At 39.6% G+C, this 16,737-nt stretch overlaps 1 protein-coding gene and 1 pseudogene across 1 annotated transcript; one reads left to right on the top strand and one right to left on the bottom strand.

The window, feature by feature from the left end:
* Positions 1–136: 136 nt before the first annotated feature.
* Positions 137–14,693, bottom strand: LOC140852229 (putative receptor protein kinase ZmPK1; annotated as a pseudogene).
* A 360-nt stretch (positions 14,694–15,053) lies between these two features.
* Positions 15,054–16,355, top strand: LOC140852228 (uncharacterized). The gene has a single exon (XM_073245202.1). It carries the CDS (start codon positions 15,054–15,056, stop codon positions 16,353–16,355), a length of 1,302 nt encoding a protein of 433 aa, XP_073101303.1.
* Positions 16,356–16,737: the final 382 nt, after the last annotated feature.

Raw genomic sequence — 16,737 nt, 5'->3', positions numbered from 1 at the left:
ACGTGTACATACATACTCTTTTCGACTAACACACATTACTACTTTTCAACAAAAAAAAAAACATGCACAAAAATATTACTTGATGTTATGACTACATATTAACAACTTTATGCCCAACTTACTGGAAAGATGCTTCCTAGGAGATTAGCCCACCATCGAATAAAAGGAGCATTTGGACTACAGATTTCATAGATGGTCTTTTGCTTCTCTCCTCTTCGAGATAGCAGACTACTGTCTCCACCATCATCAATCCTTGCTTGCTGTCGAAATGTCCATCCAATCTGGAGTCAACAAAGTCCCCAATCCATGACTCTTCTCCATCCTCCAAGTTCTCTCTGAGCAAATCAACTGACCTCCTCAGTACCATCTCTACCTCCTCCTCTCTACCAATTATCCAGTCTGAAACTCTAATCCCTTTCACTAACTCTAGAAGCACGACTCCATAGCTATAGACATCAACCTTCCCAGTGATTGGAAGACTGGAAGCCCACTTTGGAGTAATGTAACCTCTCGTCCCTTGGATATGTGATAAGTTGCGCCCAGATCCACCTCTATTTAATAGTTTGGCTAGTCCAAAGTCTGCAATCTTAGGCTCAAAATCATGACCTAACAATATATTCTCAGGCTTTACATCACAGTGGATAACTCACTCAAGGCACTCGTGATGAAGATATTGCTGGTTGATCATGCCCTCAAAGATGGTGCGAACCTCCAGAGTGGAGTTGAGGCCCAAGTCATGGATGTGTGAGTAGGCATTGATACGTTTAATCCATCGATATGTTTAATCCGAATGAGATTCGGACTCTTTGAGAGCTTCTTGAGCTTCGTCATGATGATGGAAAAGAAGAAGAGAAAATGAGCTCTGCAAGTAAAGAGCGAAGCAAAAAAGAATGAATGGTATTACGAAAAGAAGACAGGGGTTTTAGGATCAAATGCCAAGATATCTATAGGGAATCTCAAATTTAGAAAAAAATAAAATAGCTTATAATACATGCTATACATAAAATATATTTTTTTATTATTTTAATTATTATTAAAATATATATAGAATATATATTAATAAATTATTAAAATAAAATATTCTTTTAAGTCATATGCCTGGTATAGGATTATAAGTTAGTTAATTTATTACGTTTAAGCATGCGTCAATGTGGGTTTGGCATGTCCCATCAGGGTACCTCATTATTTTGGGAACACCGAACACCGAGCAGTGCAAAACTGCTGGAATATCCTAACATTTGATAAAATTCATCTCCATCACCCTTTTTATTTCTTTTAAAGGAACAAAATATATGGAAGAACCACAACATGCATGGATATCATCATCCAGATTTGAATTTTGAACCTTTGTCTAGTTCTGAGAAGAATGCCAACTGAAGGAGAAGTGGAAATACCTAAACTGGTCCCAGAATTGCACTATAAGGAATTTGACTTTTAACGATGAAATTTTAGCGACGAAATTTATTTCATTGCAAATAATTAAACTTTTACAATAAAATTTAAATTTCATTCCCAAAAATCAGGTATTTGCGATGAAAAAAATTTCGTTGCAAAAAGTTATATCTTTTGCAACGAAAATTTTATTTTTGTTGCTAGAAGTTGATCTTTAGCAACAAAATTTTTTTTCTATTGCAAAAAATAATATTTTTTGTGATGAAATATTTTTTCATAGCAAAAAAATATTTTTTTGTGATGAAAAAAAATTTTATCGCAAAAAAATTACATTGTTTGCGACGAAATTGATATTTTGTTGCAAAAAATAAGGGTTTTTCCGACCAATTTTATTTATATTTAGCGACAAAACTATTTCATCGCTAAAATTTATTTTGTTAAAAAAATTTAAATATTTTACGATGAAATTTTAATTTTCATTGCTAGAAATTGATCTTTAGCTACGAAAATTTTTTTCATTGCAAAAAATTATTTTGTTTGGTGACGAAAAAATTTTTCATTGCTAAATTTTTTTTTTGTGACAAAAATAATTATGTCATAAAAAAATTAATTTTTTGCTATAAAATATTTTTTTTGTTGCAAAAAAATTGATTTTTATGATAATTTTTTTATATTTGTGATGAAATTAAATTTTCATTGTAAAAAATTAATCATTTGCGATGAAATAATTTTTGTTGCAAAAAATATATTTTTTTGTGACAAAATGTTTACTTTTCGCAACAAATTTATTTCATCGCTAAATATTTTTTAATTAAAAAAAAGCACTTTGAAATAGGACAAAAATTTGCCCTAATCAAAAATTTGCCCATGCCGTTGCGGTCGTCAAAGCTCTTTCTCCCTCCCCGATCTCCGACGATAGTCCTCCCCCTCCGATCGTCGGTCATCCTTCCCAGTAAGTGCTCTCCCTCCCCGCCACCATCCTCTCTCTCTCCCTCCCGACCACCATCCTCTCTCTCTCTCCCTCCCCGCCGCCGTCGAGCCCTCCCTCCCCGCCACCATCACTGCTCGAGCCCACCCCCCGTCGCCGATCGAGCCCACTCCCCAGCGCACCGTCTCCCTCCCGCCTCGCCACCCTCTCCTCCACGCACCGTCCTGTTTCTTTCTCTCCCTCTCGGTCTCCATTGGTCACCGCCGGTCGAGTCCTCCCTCCCCACCACCGTCACCGGTCGAGGCCTCTCCTCCGCCGCCTCCACCTCTGAAAAGAAGAGTAGGCCCTCTCCCAGTCCACCCTTCACCACAGAGGACCTCACGCCTGTCCTCTCCCTCCTCGCCTCCACCGTCTCCCTCTCCCTCCGCTTCCTCTCCGACTCCGACCTCCTCCTCCTCCCCTCCCAAACCCTATCCCTCGAATCCTCCCTCTTCTCCGCCACCTTCTCCCTCTCTCGCCTACTCTCCCTCCTTCCCTCCAATTCCCTCCAATCCCTCGAAACCCTAACCCTAGAGCCCTCTCCTTCATCTTCTTCCTCTTATTCTTGGTTCCTTCGCTTCCTCTCCTCCTCCTCCTCCCATGGCTTTGATCCTCGTTAGATCGAAGTTTTTTGCATGTCTAAGCCTTCCTTCTACCTCCTCCTCCAGCATCTCTCCCCATCCTCGGTAGCTTCGCCCGGTTCTCCGTTGAGGGAGAGTTGAAAGGGGGGTCGGTGATCGCCCAGGGGTTGGTGGATTCGGAAGGGAGGTTCCTTGATGTCTCACTCTCCCTCCCTCTCTTTCTCACACTCCTCCCTCCCCACCGTCGATCGAGCCCTCCCTCCCCGTCGTCGGTCAACCCCTCCCTCCCCTATCTCCCTCCCTCATTTTCTTTCTCAGTCTCCCTCCCTTACTTTCTCTGTCACTCTCCCTATCTCCCTCTCTTACACCTGGCTTGTCTGGTTTTGTAGGGCTGCCACCACCACCGCTGCATAGCTGTTGGATTCACGGAAGAGTTGAAGGTGAGAATAATTTTTTTAATTTATATATTTTTTAATTTATATATTTTTTAATTTATATATTTTTTTTCAATTAATTTTAGCCATTAGAAGTAATTATTTGTTATTTTAGTAATTAGATATAATGTTAGATATAATTATTTGTTTGATATAATTAATTTTAGTCATGATTTAAAAATATTTTAAAAATAAAAATAATTATAATAATAATATATTAATTGTAGCATAACAAATTTATAAGCCTTAGAATTTCTGTTCGAGGATAGCGTGCATAAACCAATTATTTTTTTTATGAAAAAAATATTGGTGCTTTACACACTATTCTCGAATTGTCCTCGAGAATTTGCACCCAAAAAAATCTTGAAAAAATTATTGCATTAGTGTTTGGTTGCCCTTATTCTAGGTGAAATAAGAGCTTATTCCATCTTATTCCCCCAAACACCTTCTAAAATAGTGGTGGGCCCTGCAGGAATATCAATTCCGATCAACCTGCATTAATTGTGCATTAATTGCACATTATTCTCATCTACTTTGAATAAGCTATTCCATGTTGGATCCTATCATGGAATAGCCTATTCTAGGTTTTTAATGAGACTTAATTGCACCTTATTCTAGATTAGGAAATAACACCATATTAATTGCATCTTATTTTCGGTGGACTAGTAGATTTTCAATCAAACAGAAATCTGAAATAGACGTGATGAATAGCTATTTTCTAAAATCCGTATTCCTATTCCAAAAATATCAAAAAGGCCACCAAACACTACTAACTGATCTAAGCTCTTCGAAGGGTGTAGCCTGGCATACTTGTTCACGTGCCAAACCTTTCACTAAATGGGCCTCATGCATGGGTCTAGCTTGGTTTCTTGGATACTATAGGAAATACAATTCTTTACTAACAAATGCACAAGACTGAGCATTTTGTTGGTCTTGTAGACCAATTTGCTGTCCAACTGGAGGAGATTGAGGGATGTTTTGTTTTCCGATCTGTTTGGATATATTGATGCTAGATTGGTGCGAACAATGGTCTTAGCAAATAAGGAAAAAAAACACCAGAGAAGCTGGCTAAAACCAATGATTGTGCGGGCTATCCTAATTAAGATTGCATTCAGCATGAGAAACTATGTACATTTGGCATCCTAAGATTTCATTTCAAACTCATTGGTCACAACGATATCATTTTGCTGCATCGCTCTCTATCCTAGCCTGCCTATACAATAAGCATGGAGGGCTGAACGGTTTGATGGCCTTGTCAAATGGCTGAAGGCCCTCTCGAATCTCGATCGCCACATCTATGGGCAATACATCAGAGTAGGCTAGATCGAATTATTGGCCTCAGTTTTTCTCCCTTCTAGATTTGATTGGGCTAGGTTTAAAAATCCATACCTAACCCAACTAAATGGTTTGGTAGTGATCACGGGCTCATGTCCAGTTTACAGGTTTTATATCAGTTTGTGAAACCTGTTTCGGGTCTATGTGGCCCAACTGTCCTCCTAATATTTAGTGATAATTAGTAAGTAACCCGAGGTATGAAATGGGATCTAAAAATCATAAGTACAAAAAAATATTATAAACCTCAATACAAAATAACAAACCTTATAATGGCGTAATATGCATAAATTAAAAAGATGGTTTACCAAATAAAACAATTGAAAGCCATTAACTTAGAAAAATTGGATGTTTCTACATTCTCTTTTTTTTTTTTTTCTAGCCATCTTCCCGGGACATTTCTCACTCCATAAATCTAAGTAGAAAATCCTTTTACTTAATTATAGTATAAGAGAACTAATGCTAATTATAAAATTGGTGTGATGTATAGTAGAGTTATGATACAAATAAGACGGAACCCTAATAGCTGATATTTAATACAAAATGAATTTTACCAATGCAATCTTTCTATACATCTACAATATCACCAAATAGATTCTGAGAGCCTTATGTTGGGTGAATTCTTAGCTCGTTCAACCCAGGCATGGAATGAGAGGTCACACTCACAAGGTGACCTGGAGCCCACGGGCTAAGCTTTTAATTCCCCCCAACCCCACTGGCTAAGCTTTGAATTCTACCTATATTTATCGTCACTTTCCAGTCTGTAGGTGAAAAATTCTTATCACAGGAACCCTAAAGTCACGCTTAAGACTTGGTTGTGTGTTAGATATTTCCCCCCTTCATGGCCGTCCAACAGGATCCGAAACAGCTATTTTCTGTGACCAATCCATCCCAAAAAAAACACGCATGTTGGTTGGCTGTTAGGTGTGGTGGCCCACCTCGTCTGTTTGTCATCCTAGGTTCCTCGTGTGTCCCACATTATTCCCACCCGCGTTCTTTTCGATGATCTAGTTGTGGAGACCAATGGAGGCTAGGGCTATGGACATGACTCCGCTAAATGTTGTGACCCCTAACTTCCATGGAAAAGAAAAAGAAGTATTGGCACCCTTCCTGGTTGACGTTCGGTGATGCAAAGGAGGAAAAAAAATCCAACAGCATATTTGTTGCTGCCAATCTCTCTGTTTGAGATCAGATGCTGAGGTAGATGTGGATGAGATGAAACTACTGTTGGAGCTTCATCCGAATATCTATAAAATAAATCCACACCGGAGTGACGCTCTCCGATGTAGACCCTCTGACGGAGTGACGCTCTCCGATGTAGACCCTCCGACGCTCAAGTCAGAAGATTGGAGAATAATGAAAGGAGAGAACTAGGAGTCAGTTTTTTATTGCATACCTTAATGGGTTCTGGAGCCTTGATTTATAGAAAAAGAGTTTGAATCGTATCTATCTTAGAGTCCTAATGATTTTCGGATTTATCACATAGATTGATTCAAAATAGAATTTTTCTTTTATGAGAGATTTAATTGCGGAGAAGTTTTACCTCATCTGAACTTTTCTAATTTGGAGGAAGGACAGATCCGTTGGTAGGAGAAATAATTCAGCCACCATCGATTTAGGATAGATCATCCAAACCGACCTTCAGTAGGTTGTCATGACTGAGGTACCGGAGTTCGTGGAGCGAATACTTGTCCTCTTACAAATAGGGATAGATCGATCGGGTATGAGCTACATCAAACCGTCTAAAGCCGAGATCATGAAGATCTATAATGTAGACATCGATCTCTGGGTGATCCAAGATAGGTTGGCTGAGGGCGATTTAAAATAGATCGTCCGAGGCTAAAGAGTCGAGGTCCGCTGCTAACGGGATATCTGACTTCTTGTCACATCTGCAATCGTGTTAGTCATCCATCTCCCATAGCTCGGTCAGAACTGTCGATGTCTCAGCCAAGGCTGAGGTACAGATCTACAACAATATTTAATATCAAAATATGGTGGCTAATAGAGCAAACTTTTGGCGTGCGGGTGCGGAAAACAACATATAGCATATTTTGTCATAATTCCTGTTATAGGGGACAGCATCTTTAGTCCCACATCGATTGTGAGTCAAGAGAAAGTATGGTTTATATAGATTGAAATATTCTTTCCCATGTGAGGTATTTACTAAACCATGAGACTTCAAATGGCTAAGGTCCATTGAAGCTCAAAAATGCTTCAAGCCAAAGCGGATAATACCTCCAACAATTTCTGTCTTGGCCCTTCTAATTCCAATCTCTTGGCTCCTTTGGAAGTTCTTGCATGCACCTGGTCTGCTAGTTCTAAAATATCTGGGTTTCTTTTTATCGTTTTCGATTTCTTTAAGGCTGGTAGTTATTCTGAACGGACTCTAGTATAGTTATGTTGGAAAAGCATTGGGCTATTCTTTAGTATATTGTATATATAGACTTATTGCACCAGCTAATCTATTCAATCTCGTAAATAATGAGATAATTATAGTGGATAGTGAAACCACGTTCAGCTCTGCAAACCGATAAACATTAATCCAAAATTATCATATTGGTAAATAATTAGAAGATAATTACTACTACTATCTTAATTTATTCCTTGTTAACTCAGAGAAAGTTTAGACTTTTTTTTTTTTGATGAACGAGAAAGTTTAGACATATTAATATTCGGACGGGTCTACAAGCAGGAGAACAAATGTTGAATACAAGCTCTTTATTTGCCTTTGCAGCTTCCAACATATAATGAGTACATACATACTCATTTCGACTAACACACATTACTAGTTTTCAACAAAAAAAAAAAAATGCACAAAAATATTACTTGATGTTATGACTACATACTGACGACTTCATGCCCAACTTACTGGAAAGATGCTTCCTAGGAGATTAGCTCGCCATTGGATAAAAAGAGCATTTGGACTATAGATTTCATGGATGGTCTTTTGCTTCTCTCTTCTTCGAGGCAATAGACTGCTATCTCCACCATCATCAATGCTTGCTTGTTGTTAAAATGTCCCTCCAATCTGGAGTCAACAAAGTCCCCAATCTATGACTCTTCTCCATTCTCCAAGTTCTCTCTGAGCAAATCAACTGACCTTCTCGGAACCATCTCTACCTTCTCCTCTCTACTAATTATCCAGTCTAAAACTCTAACCCCTTTCACTAACTCTAGAAGCACGACTCCATAGCTATAGACATCAACCTTCCCAGTGATTGGAAGACTGGAAGCCCACTCTGGAGCAATGTAACCTCTCGTCCCTCGGATACGTGATAGGTTGCGCCCAGATCCACCTCTATTTAACAGTTTGGCCAGTCCAAAGTCTGCAATCTTGGGCTCAAAATCATGACCTAACAATATATTCTCAGGCTTTATATCACAGTGGGAAGATAGGCCAATCCCTTCGCCACCCCCACCGCAATTTTAAACCTGTCACTCCACCTTAGAAAGCTAGTGGAGCCATCACCATTAAATAAAACCTTGTCCCATGAACCATTCTCCACGAACTCGGAAACTAAGAGCCTGTGGGAGCGTTCTGAACAAAATCCCCACATTCTCCCTAAATTCATGTGGTATATTCTTCCTATGAGGCTCAGTTCGGCGCGGAATTCCTCTTCTCCTTGAATCACATCTTCCAACTTCTTGACCGCCACCACCCTCTCATCATCCAAGACTCCTTTGTACACGGCTCCTGAGCCTCCTCTCCCGAGCACTTCCCGGAAGTTTCGAGTAGCCCTTTCCAGCTCTTTGTAAGTGAATCTTCGAAATTGAGTAGATATAGCCTTATATCCTTCCTCCATGGGAGCTGACTGCTTCTCCCTCCTGAAAATAAACCACCAACCAAATGTAACAAAAAGGAGTTCTATTACAAAAAATGCTGATACGAACCAATAGAAGCAAGCCCAATTTTTTCCTCCGATGCTCTTTCGCCGTATATTCTTCCCGGTGCTCACTTCTGTGACATTGCACTTAACATCCTCATGTTAAGTATTGTCAGAGAGTTTTGAGGTATTTACAAATCTCGATAATTTTAAGAATATGCTGCCATCGATGCCTGGATAACTTCTTCCATTGTGGAGGGCAGTTTTTGGATGACATTTCCCAGTTTCCTTCTCATACCTGAACGCTTCGCATGAACAGTCCATTTGGCAAATCTTCCTGCAAGCCCGTAATGACAAGGAGGAAGTGCGACTGAAATCAGAGCCCCAAAAATCTGTGTGGGGAAGCTCGAAAAATTTAACTTGATGAGATTTGTGGCAGTTCATGATGCTGTCTTTGCGCTTGCAACCTTTGCTCCAGTCACTCGGGTCGTTCACTTCAAAACCAGGAGCACAAGTGCACTTGGGTGTCGGGGTGTATACACAAATTCCATTCCTACCACACAGCGAATGCACCAGACAAATTGATGAAAGAGCAATCCATGAAATCGACCACATTTTTGTCGACTCGTTCAAGCTGTACAGCCTAAGATTACCATCATAATCCAAAGTCAGCCTCCTCCTAATCCCTGGACCCAAGTCAGAAGCTTTGAATGTCAAGTTATCGCTCGACACGAACCGCCCCATGTCATCAAGGACTGCATATTTGCTACTGTTGCAGGTTGATCTGCCATCCTTCCACACTACATGTGCAGGATCGGGCCAGTAGATGCTGGCAAATTCCGGTGTATCGTATATGAGTATCAAAACATTATTGTAATCAAAATAAGACTTGTAGTGGCCGGAAGCAAGTAATCCATTAGCGGCAGCAGATACCAGCCTGGAATTTCTTTTGAATACCTGGTTAGGGAGGAGAGTATCTGTTATAGCCCAAACCTCAGCCCACCAAAGCCATTCAAACGAAAAAAAAAAAAAAAAAAAAGAAAAAACAGAGTAAAACCGGGAAGAACACTCCCGGTAGGAGTCTTCTTCTCCGGCGAGTCCCGGGCAAATTAGGACTCCTAGGACCCCTCGGAGTCCTAGGGTGCTCTATAAGAAGACCCCCTCCCTCTTGAGACCAATCATTGGCCTCCTCCCTCTCTCCTTCTCTCCGATTTTCTCGAATTAGAGCCGCGGACACTGTCCGATTTCTCGCCGTAATTGCTTGCCGGCGAGGTCTTCGGAGGCTGAGGTGAGTCTCCTTCTTCTTCTCCTCCTTCTTCTCCTTCCTCCCATGCTCCTGTGCACGGCTGCCGGCGACGAGTATCGTCGATCTTTCGGTCGGGAAAGACGCCCTGTTTTTGGGCCTTTTTCCTTGGATTTTCCGGCACCGGCGATCGGAAGTGATCGCCGGCCATGTCTCCTCCGTGACCGGGGGAGTGGCCCCCGTCGGCCGCCGGCCTCCGCCGCGGCGGCCGTGGCCCGAACGGCCGGTCAAGGCCGGAGGACGCCGGTCCTCTGTTCCGGCACGGGAAGAACTAAGAAAAAGAAGAAAAGAAGAAAAAAGAAGAAAAAGAAAAAGAAGAAAAAGAAAAGAGAAAGAAGGAAAAAGAGAAAAAAAAAGAAAAGGAAAGAAAAAAAAGAAGAAAAAGAAGAAAAAGAAAAGAAGAAAAAGAAAAGAAAAGAAAAGAAAAGAAAAGAAAATAATAATAATAATAATAATAATAATAAATATATATATATATATATATTTATATATATATGTATGAACAAATAAATAAATAAAATTGAAATTGATGAGAGAGAGAGTTTCTCTCTCTTCTTTCTATCTGAACCCTAACTTTCTCTCTCTGGAATTGGACTTTCTCTCTCTACTTTCTCTCTCTAGGATTTTCTCTCTCTACCTTGTTTTTCTCTCTCTTGATGGATTTCTCTCTCTAAAGTTATCCTTCTAAGATTAGCATAGGGGAAGGCTTCATCTGATGATTCTGATCGAGTTTAGAGACGAGTCTGATTTTTAAGCGAGATTTTAATTTTGGGATTTGTTAGATTTAATTTTGAATTAAATTAATGTAAAAATATAATTTTGGATAATAGGCACGGAAGAATCTACTAGAAGTTAGTCGATCCATTCGTTCAGTGCTCCGTGAAAGATAAGTAATGAATCATCTTCTCGAGATATTCCATATTTATTTTGAAAATAAATAATTATTCTCTGAAATTATGCATGATTTATGAAATTATGTTTTGAAAGAAAAGTGCTTTTGAAATGTTATGGTATATCGATTTATGCACATGTTTAGTGAAAGATTATGATATATATTATGGTACTAAGTGTTTTGATATAGATCGGATTTATGCTCTCAGCCTAACTATGTTTCAGTGGGCCCCGCCAATGGGGATTATACGTTGGTACTTTGTGGACCCTGCCAGTGGGGGTTGTGCGCTGGTATTTGTGGACCCTGCCAGTGGGGGTTGTGCGCTGGTATTTCTGGACCCTGCCAGTGGGGATTGTGCGCTGGTATTCTGTGGATCCCACCAATGGGGGTTAAACGTTGGTCATAGTCGAGGCTGTTGAGTTACGAGTGTTTTGAATCGAATCGGATTTATGATTATATTATGTGTAAATTTTTAAAAATATTGGATTTGCATTAAATCAGCATGAAATATATTTTTATGTTTATTTGCAACATTATTCTTGAAAATTATATAATATGTGTGAAATATCTGGTAGAGATACTTGTTACTTACTGGGCTATCTAGCTCATTACTTTTCTTTCTATTTTTCAGATTCAGATAATTAATTTCAAGCGTGGGAAGAAATATTGGGACAGAGCTTTTAGAGGCGAGATTTAGCATTGTCAACTTCATTGAATTTAGATCTATAGTTTTATTGTTAGTGGAAAAATTTTATTGGATGTAAGACATTTGATTTAATTACTTGAATTACAGTTGAATAATAATTATTTGAATTTATTCCACTGCGATGCATTGATATCATGATGAGATGCCTTGCATGCTTATGGAGAGAGTTCTTCATGAGTATGCGGCGGTTGCCGCGACCCTCGATTCGCAATCTCGGGTCGGGGGCGTGACAATTAATATGGTATCAGAGCATAAGTGGATAAATTATGACACATAGAATTTGACATAGTTGAGTGTAGGTGGGTAAACATTAGGAATATTGGGATGTTAAAGTATGAGCATCATAATAAACCCAGGGAAGAGTTTATGCGCTTACTCAACAGAATCCACAGGCTTCCAATACAATGGTGACAGGTATGAAAAATTTTGAGGACGAAATTTTTTTTTAGGGGTGAAGAATGTTATAGCCAAAACCTCAGCCCACCAAAGCCATTCAAACGAAAAAAAAAGAGAGAGGAAAAACAGAGTAAAATCGGGAAGAAGACTCCCGGTAGGAGTCTTCTTCTCCGGCGAGTCCCGGGCAAATTAGGACTCCTAGGACCCCTCGGAGTCCTAGGGTGCTCTATAAGAAGACCCCCTCCCTCTTGAGACCGATCATTGGCCTCCTCCCTCTCTCCTTCTCTCCGATTTTCTCGAATTAGAGCCGTGGACACCGTCCGATTTCTCGCCGTAATTGCTCGCCGGCGAGGTCTCCGGAGGCTGAGGTGAGTCTCCTTCTTCTTCCCCTCCTTCTTCTCCTTCCTCCCATGCTCCTGTGCATGGCTGCCGGTGACGAGTATCGTCGATCTTTCGGTCGGGAAAGACGCCCTGTTTTTGGGCCTTTTTCCTTGGATTTTCCGGCACTGGCGATCGGAAGTGATCGCCGGCCATGTCTCCTCCGTGACCGGGGGAGTGGCCCCCGTCGGTCGCCGGCCTCCGCCGCAGCGGCCGTGGCCCGAACGGCCGGTCAAGGCCGGAGGACGCCGGTCCTCTGTTCCGGCACGGGAAGAACTAAGAAAAAGAAGAAAAGAAGAAAAAAGAAGAAAAAGAAAAAGAAGAAAAAGAAAAGAGAAAGAAGGAAAAAGAGAAAAAAAAAGAAAAGGAAAGAAAAAAAGAAGAAAAAGAAGAAAAAGAAAAGAAGAAAAAGAAAAGAAAAGAAAAGAAAATAATAATAATAATAATAATAATAAATATATATATATATTTATATATATATATGTATGAACAAATAAATAAATAAATAAATAAATAAAATTGAAATTGATGAGAGAGAGAGTTTCTCTCTCTTCTTTCTATCTGAACCCTGACTTTCTCTCTCTGGAATTGGACTTTCTCTCTCTACTTTCTCTCTCTAGGATTTTCTCTCTCTAGCTTGTTTTTCTCTCTCTTGATGGATTTTTCTCTCTAAAGTTATCCTTCTAAGATTAGCATAGGGGAAGGCTTCATCTGATGATTCTGATCGAGTTTAGAGACGAGTCTGATTTTTAAGCGAGATTTTAATTTTGAGATTTGTTAGATTTAATTTTGAATTAAATTAATGTAAAAATATAATTTTGGATAATAGGCGCGGAAGAATCTACTAGAAGTTAGTCGATCCATTCGTTCAGTGCTCCGTGAAAGGTAAGTAATGAATCATCTTCTCGAGATATTCCATATTTATTTTGAAAATAAATAATTATTCTCTGAAATTATGCATGATTTATGAAATTATGTTTTGAAAGAAAAGTGCTTTTGAAATGTTATGGTATATCGATTTATGCACATGTTTAGTGAAAGATTATGATATATATTATGGTACTAAGTATTTTGATATAGATCGGATTTATGCTCTCAGCCTAACTATGTTTTAGTGGGCCCCGCCAATGGGGATTATACGTTGGTACTTTGTGGACCCTGCCAGTGGGGGTTGTGCGCTGGTATTTGTGGACCCTGCCAGTGGAGGTTGTGCGCTGGTATTTCTGGACCCTGTCAGTGGGGATTGTGCGCTGGTATTCTGTGGACCCCGCCAATGGGGGTTAAACGTTGGTCATAGTCGAGGCTGTTGAGTTATGAGTGTTTTGAATCGAATCGGATTTATGATTATATTATGTGTGAATTTTTGAAAATATTGGATTTGCATTAAATCAGCATGAAATATATTTTTATGTTTATTTGCAACATTATTCTTGAAAATTATATAATATGTGTGAAATATCTGGTAGAGATACTTGTTACTTACTGGGCTGTCTAGCTCATTACTTTTCTTTCTATTTTTCAGATTCAGATAATTAATTTCGAGCGTGGGAAGAAATATTGGGACATAGCTTTTAGAGGCGAGATTTAGCATTGTCAACTTCATTGAATTTAGATCTATAGTTTTATTGTTAGTGGAAAAATTTTATTGGATGTAAGACATTTGATTTAATTACTTGAATTACAGTTGAATAATAATTATTTGAATTTATTCCACTGCGATGCATTGATATCGTGATGAGATGCCTTGCATGCTTATGGAGAGAGTTCTTCATGAGTATGCGGCGGTTGCCGCGACCCTCGATTCGCAATCTCGGGTCGGGGGCGTGACAGTATCAGTAGGATAATCAAAGCTTTGCCATAAAACTTCACCATCTTTATCCTTTACAACAAGGTTCCCAGCATCGAGAATCTGCGCTTGAGATCGAGTTGAGCTGGTGTCGGTGCTCCAAATGATGGTATCATCGTAGTCTGTTAGAACCAAGTTCCCATCCCTGCGCATCGTAACTCTGGACCCATGACCATTCACAGGGTGGTCACGATTCGCTGTCCATACGACAGTCTTGTTCTTGGAGTTTAAGAACCAGATGGAGAAGGTGAAGGCATTCGTACCAACTTCGTAGAAGCCGCATGCAAATGACTTGTCTTGTGAGATGAGGATGTCTGAGTCATCCTCCACGGAAAGGAAAGAATGGCTTGTCAGAGAGATTCTAGGTGCTGGAGATGCGAAAGGAAGGAGGAGCAGGAAGATGAGAAAGAGAGGGATATTGAAGATGGTGGAAAGAGGAGGATTTCTCGTAGCAGAGAACTAAGTAGAACCACAAAGAAAGGGAAACCAATATGTGCTCTTTGTTGGATTATTTTAAACTTATCATTAAATGACTTTGGAAAACTAAAAGACCTTTTGGAAAACTAAAGGGTCTCTTGAAAATCTGAAAGGCCTCCTTGTAAAAAAGAATAGGCTTCTTGATAGATGAAGAGTTAAATACATAGAATTCTGTAAATGCTCCTTAGTATTCCATGCATAAATTAAATGTTATGGAATATAAAAAGGCATCTAGGCATCTATAAATAGGAAGGTGATTTGCCCATTGTTGTAAGCGAAGCAAGTATTCTTCTTGTCATCTTTCCACCATAAGAGAAGAGTGCTTATTATTTTTATATTTGAGATTCTTCAATTTTATCATTTGGTATCAGAGCCTTGTCTTGTTGAGAAGACTGATCCTAAGGGAAATGACTAGTGATGGTGTGCAAATGCAAATCTCAAAGCTTACTAAGGAGAATTTTGAGAATTGGTGTATCCAGATGAAGTTATTGTTTGGCTCACAAGATCTATGGGAGATCGTTAATGATGGCTACACCGAGCCTACACCAGATCAAAAGAGGGTACAATCAAAATCAAAAGGAGGCTTTGAGGGTTACAAGGAGGAGAGACAAGAAAGCTTTGTTTCAATTGTATCAAGCCTTGGATGAGGTGACATTTGAAAGAATTGCTGAGGCAACTTCTGCAAAGCAAGCATGGGATACTCTCTCCATCATATTTAAAGGAGAAGAAAAAGTGAAACGAATCCGACTACAACAACTACGGGGAGAATTTGAAGTCGCCACCATGAAGGAGACGGAGAATATCTTCAACTACTTTTCTCGAATATTGGTTATCGTAAACCAATTGAAGAGGAATGGAGAGAAGATAGATGATGTTCGAGTGGTGGAGAAGATACTTCGGTCTTTGACACCGAGGTTTGAGCATATTGTTGTCGCTATTGAAGAAGCTAATGATGTGGATACTCTATCCATCAATGCGTTGATGGGTAAACTTCAAGTCCATGAACAAAAGAAGCAAAATAAAATTGAAGCAGCTAATACAGAGCAAATACTTCAATCAAAGGTGGAGGAGGCTAGTAGTAAAGGAAAGGATCAAAGGCAATCTCAAGCATTTCGAGATGCTAGTAGTAACATAAGAGGTGGTAGCAACAACTACCGTGGTCGTGGTCGAGGCCGTAGTCATGGTCAAGGAGGCTACAATGGTGGAAGAGGCCGAACTCCAAATTTCAACAATGGAAGAGGTGGTAGAAGAGGTGAACATGGTCGAGGTAGAAGATTAAATGGAGGTCGTGACCAAGCAAGATCCAATGTCCAATGCTATAATTGCCACAAATATGGGCATTATAGCTATGAGTGTTGGAACAATGAGCAAAGCAACTACTTCGAATCCAAAAACCAAGAAGGAGAGCCAACTCTTCTTTTGGCATGCCAACAAAATGGAGACTTGAAGAATGTGTGGTTTCTTGACTTAGGAGCCACAAACCACATGTGTGGAAGAAAAGACCTATTCGTGGAGTTGCAAGAAGGGGTGCATGGTGATGTGAAGTTTGGGGATTTCTCTAAAGTTCCCGTCAAAGGAAGAGGCAAGATCATGATTCAACAAAAGAATGGTACGTCTGATTTTATTTCCAATGTATATTATGTGCCAGACTTGAAGAGTAATATTCTAAGTATTGGCCAACTTTTGGAGAAGGGTTATATAATTCATATGAAAGGGTCATCACTAACCTTAAGAGATTGGAATGGGAAGCTGATTGCTTGTGTCCAGATGGCGAAGAACAGGATGTTTCCTCCTCTCTTAAAGATAGATTCTCAAAAATGCTTATAAGTGGATATCAAGAACCCTTCTTGGCTTTGGCATCTCAGGCTTGAACATTTAAATTTTGAAAGTTTGAAATTGCTATCTAAAAATGGTATGGTGAAAGGTTTTTCGCATATATATTATCCAAATGAAGTTTGTGAAAAGTACACACTAGCAAAGTATACAAGAGCTCCCTTCAAAGGTGAAAAGTCTTGGAAAGCAATGAGACCATTGCAGTTGGTGCATACTGATATATGCGGCCCTCTTTCAGAATCTCATGGTGGTAACAAATATTTTATAATATTTGTTGATGATTTTAGTAGAATGTTGTGGGTTTATTTTCTTAAAGAAAAGTCGGCTGCACTCTTTACATTTAAAAATTTTAAATCTTTAGTTGAAAAGGAATGTA

The sequence above is a fragment of the Elaeis guineensis genome, chromosome 10 (assembly GCF_000442705.2).
Source record: "Elaeis guineensis isolate ETL-2024a chromosome 10, EG11, whole genome shotgun sequence".
In the NCBI taxonomy this organism is placed as follows: domain Eukaryota; kingdom Viridiplantae; phylum Streptophyta; class Magnoliopsida; order Arecales; family Arecaceae; genus Elaeis; species Elaeis guineensis.
Note: the sequence above shows the minus strand (reverse complement) of the source record. Positions and strands in the feature narration are given on the sequence as shown.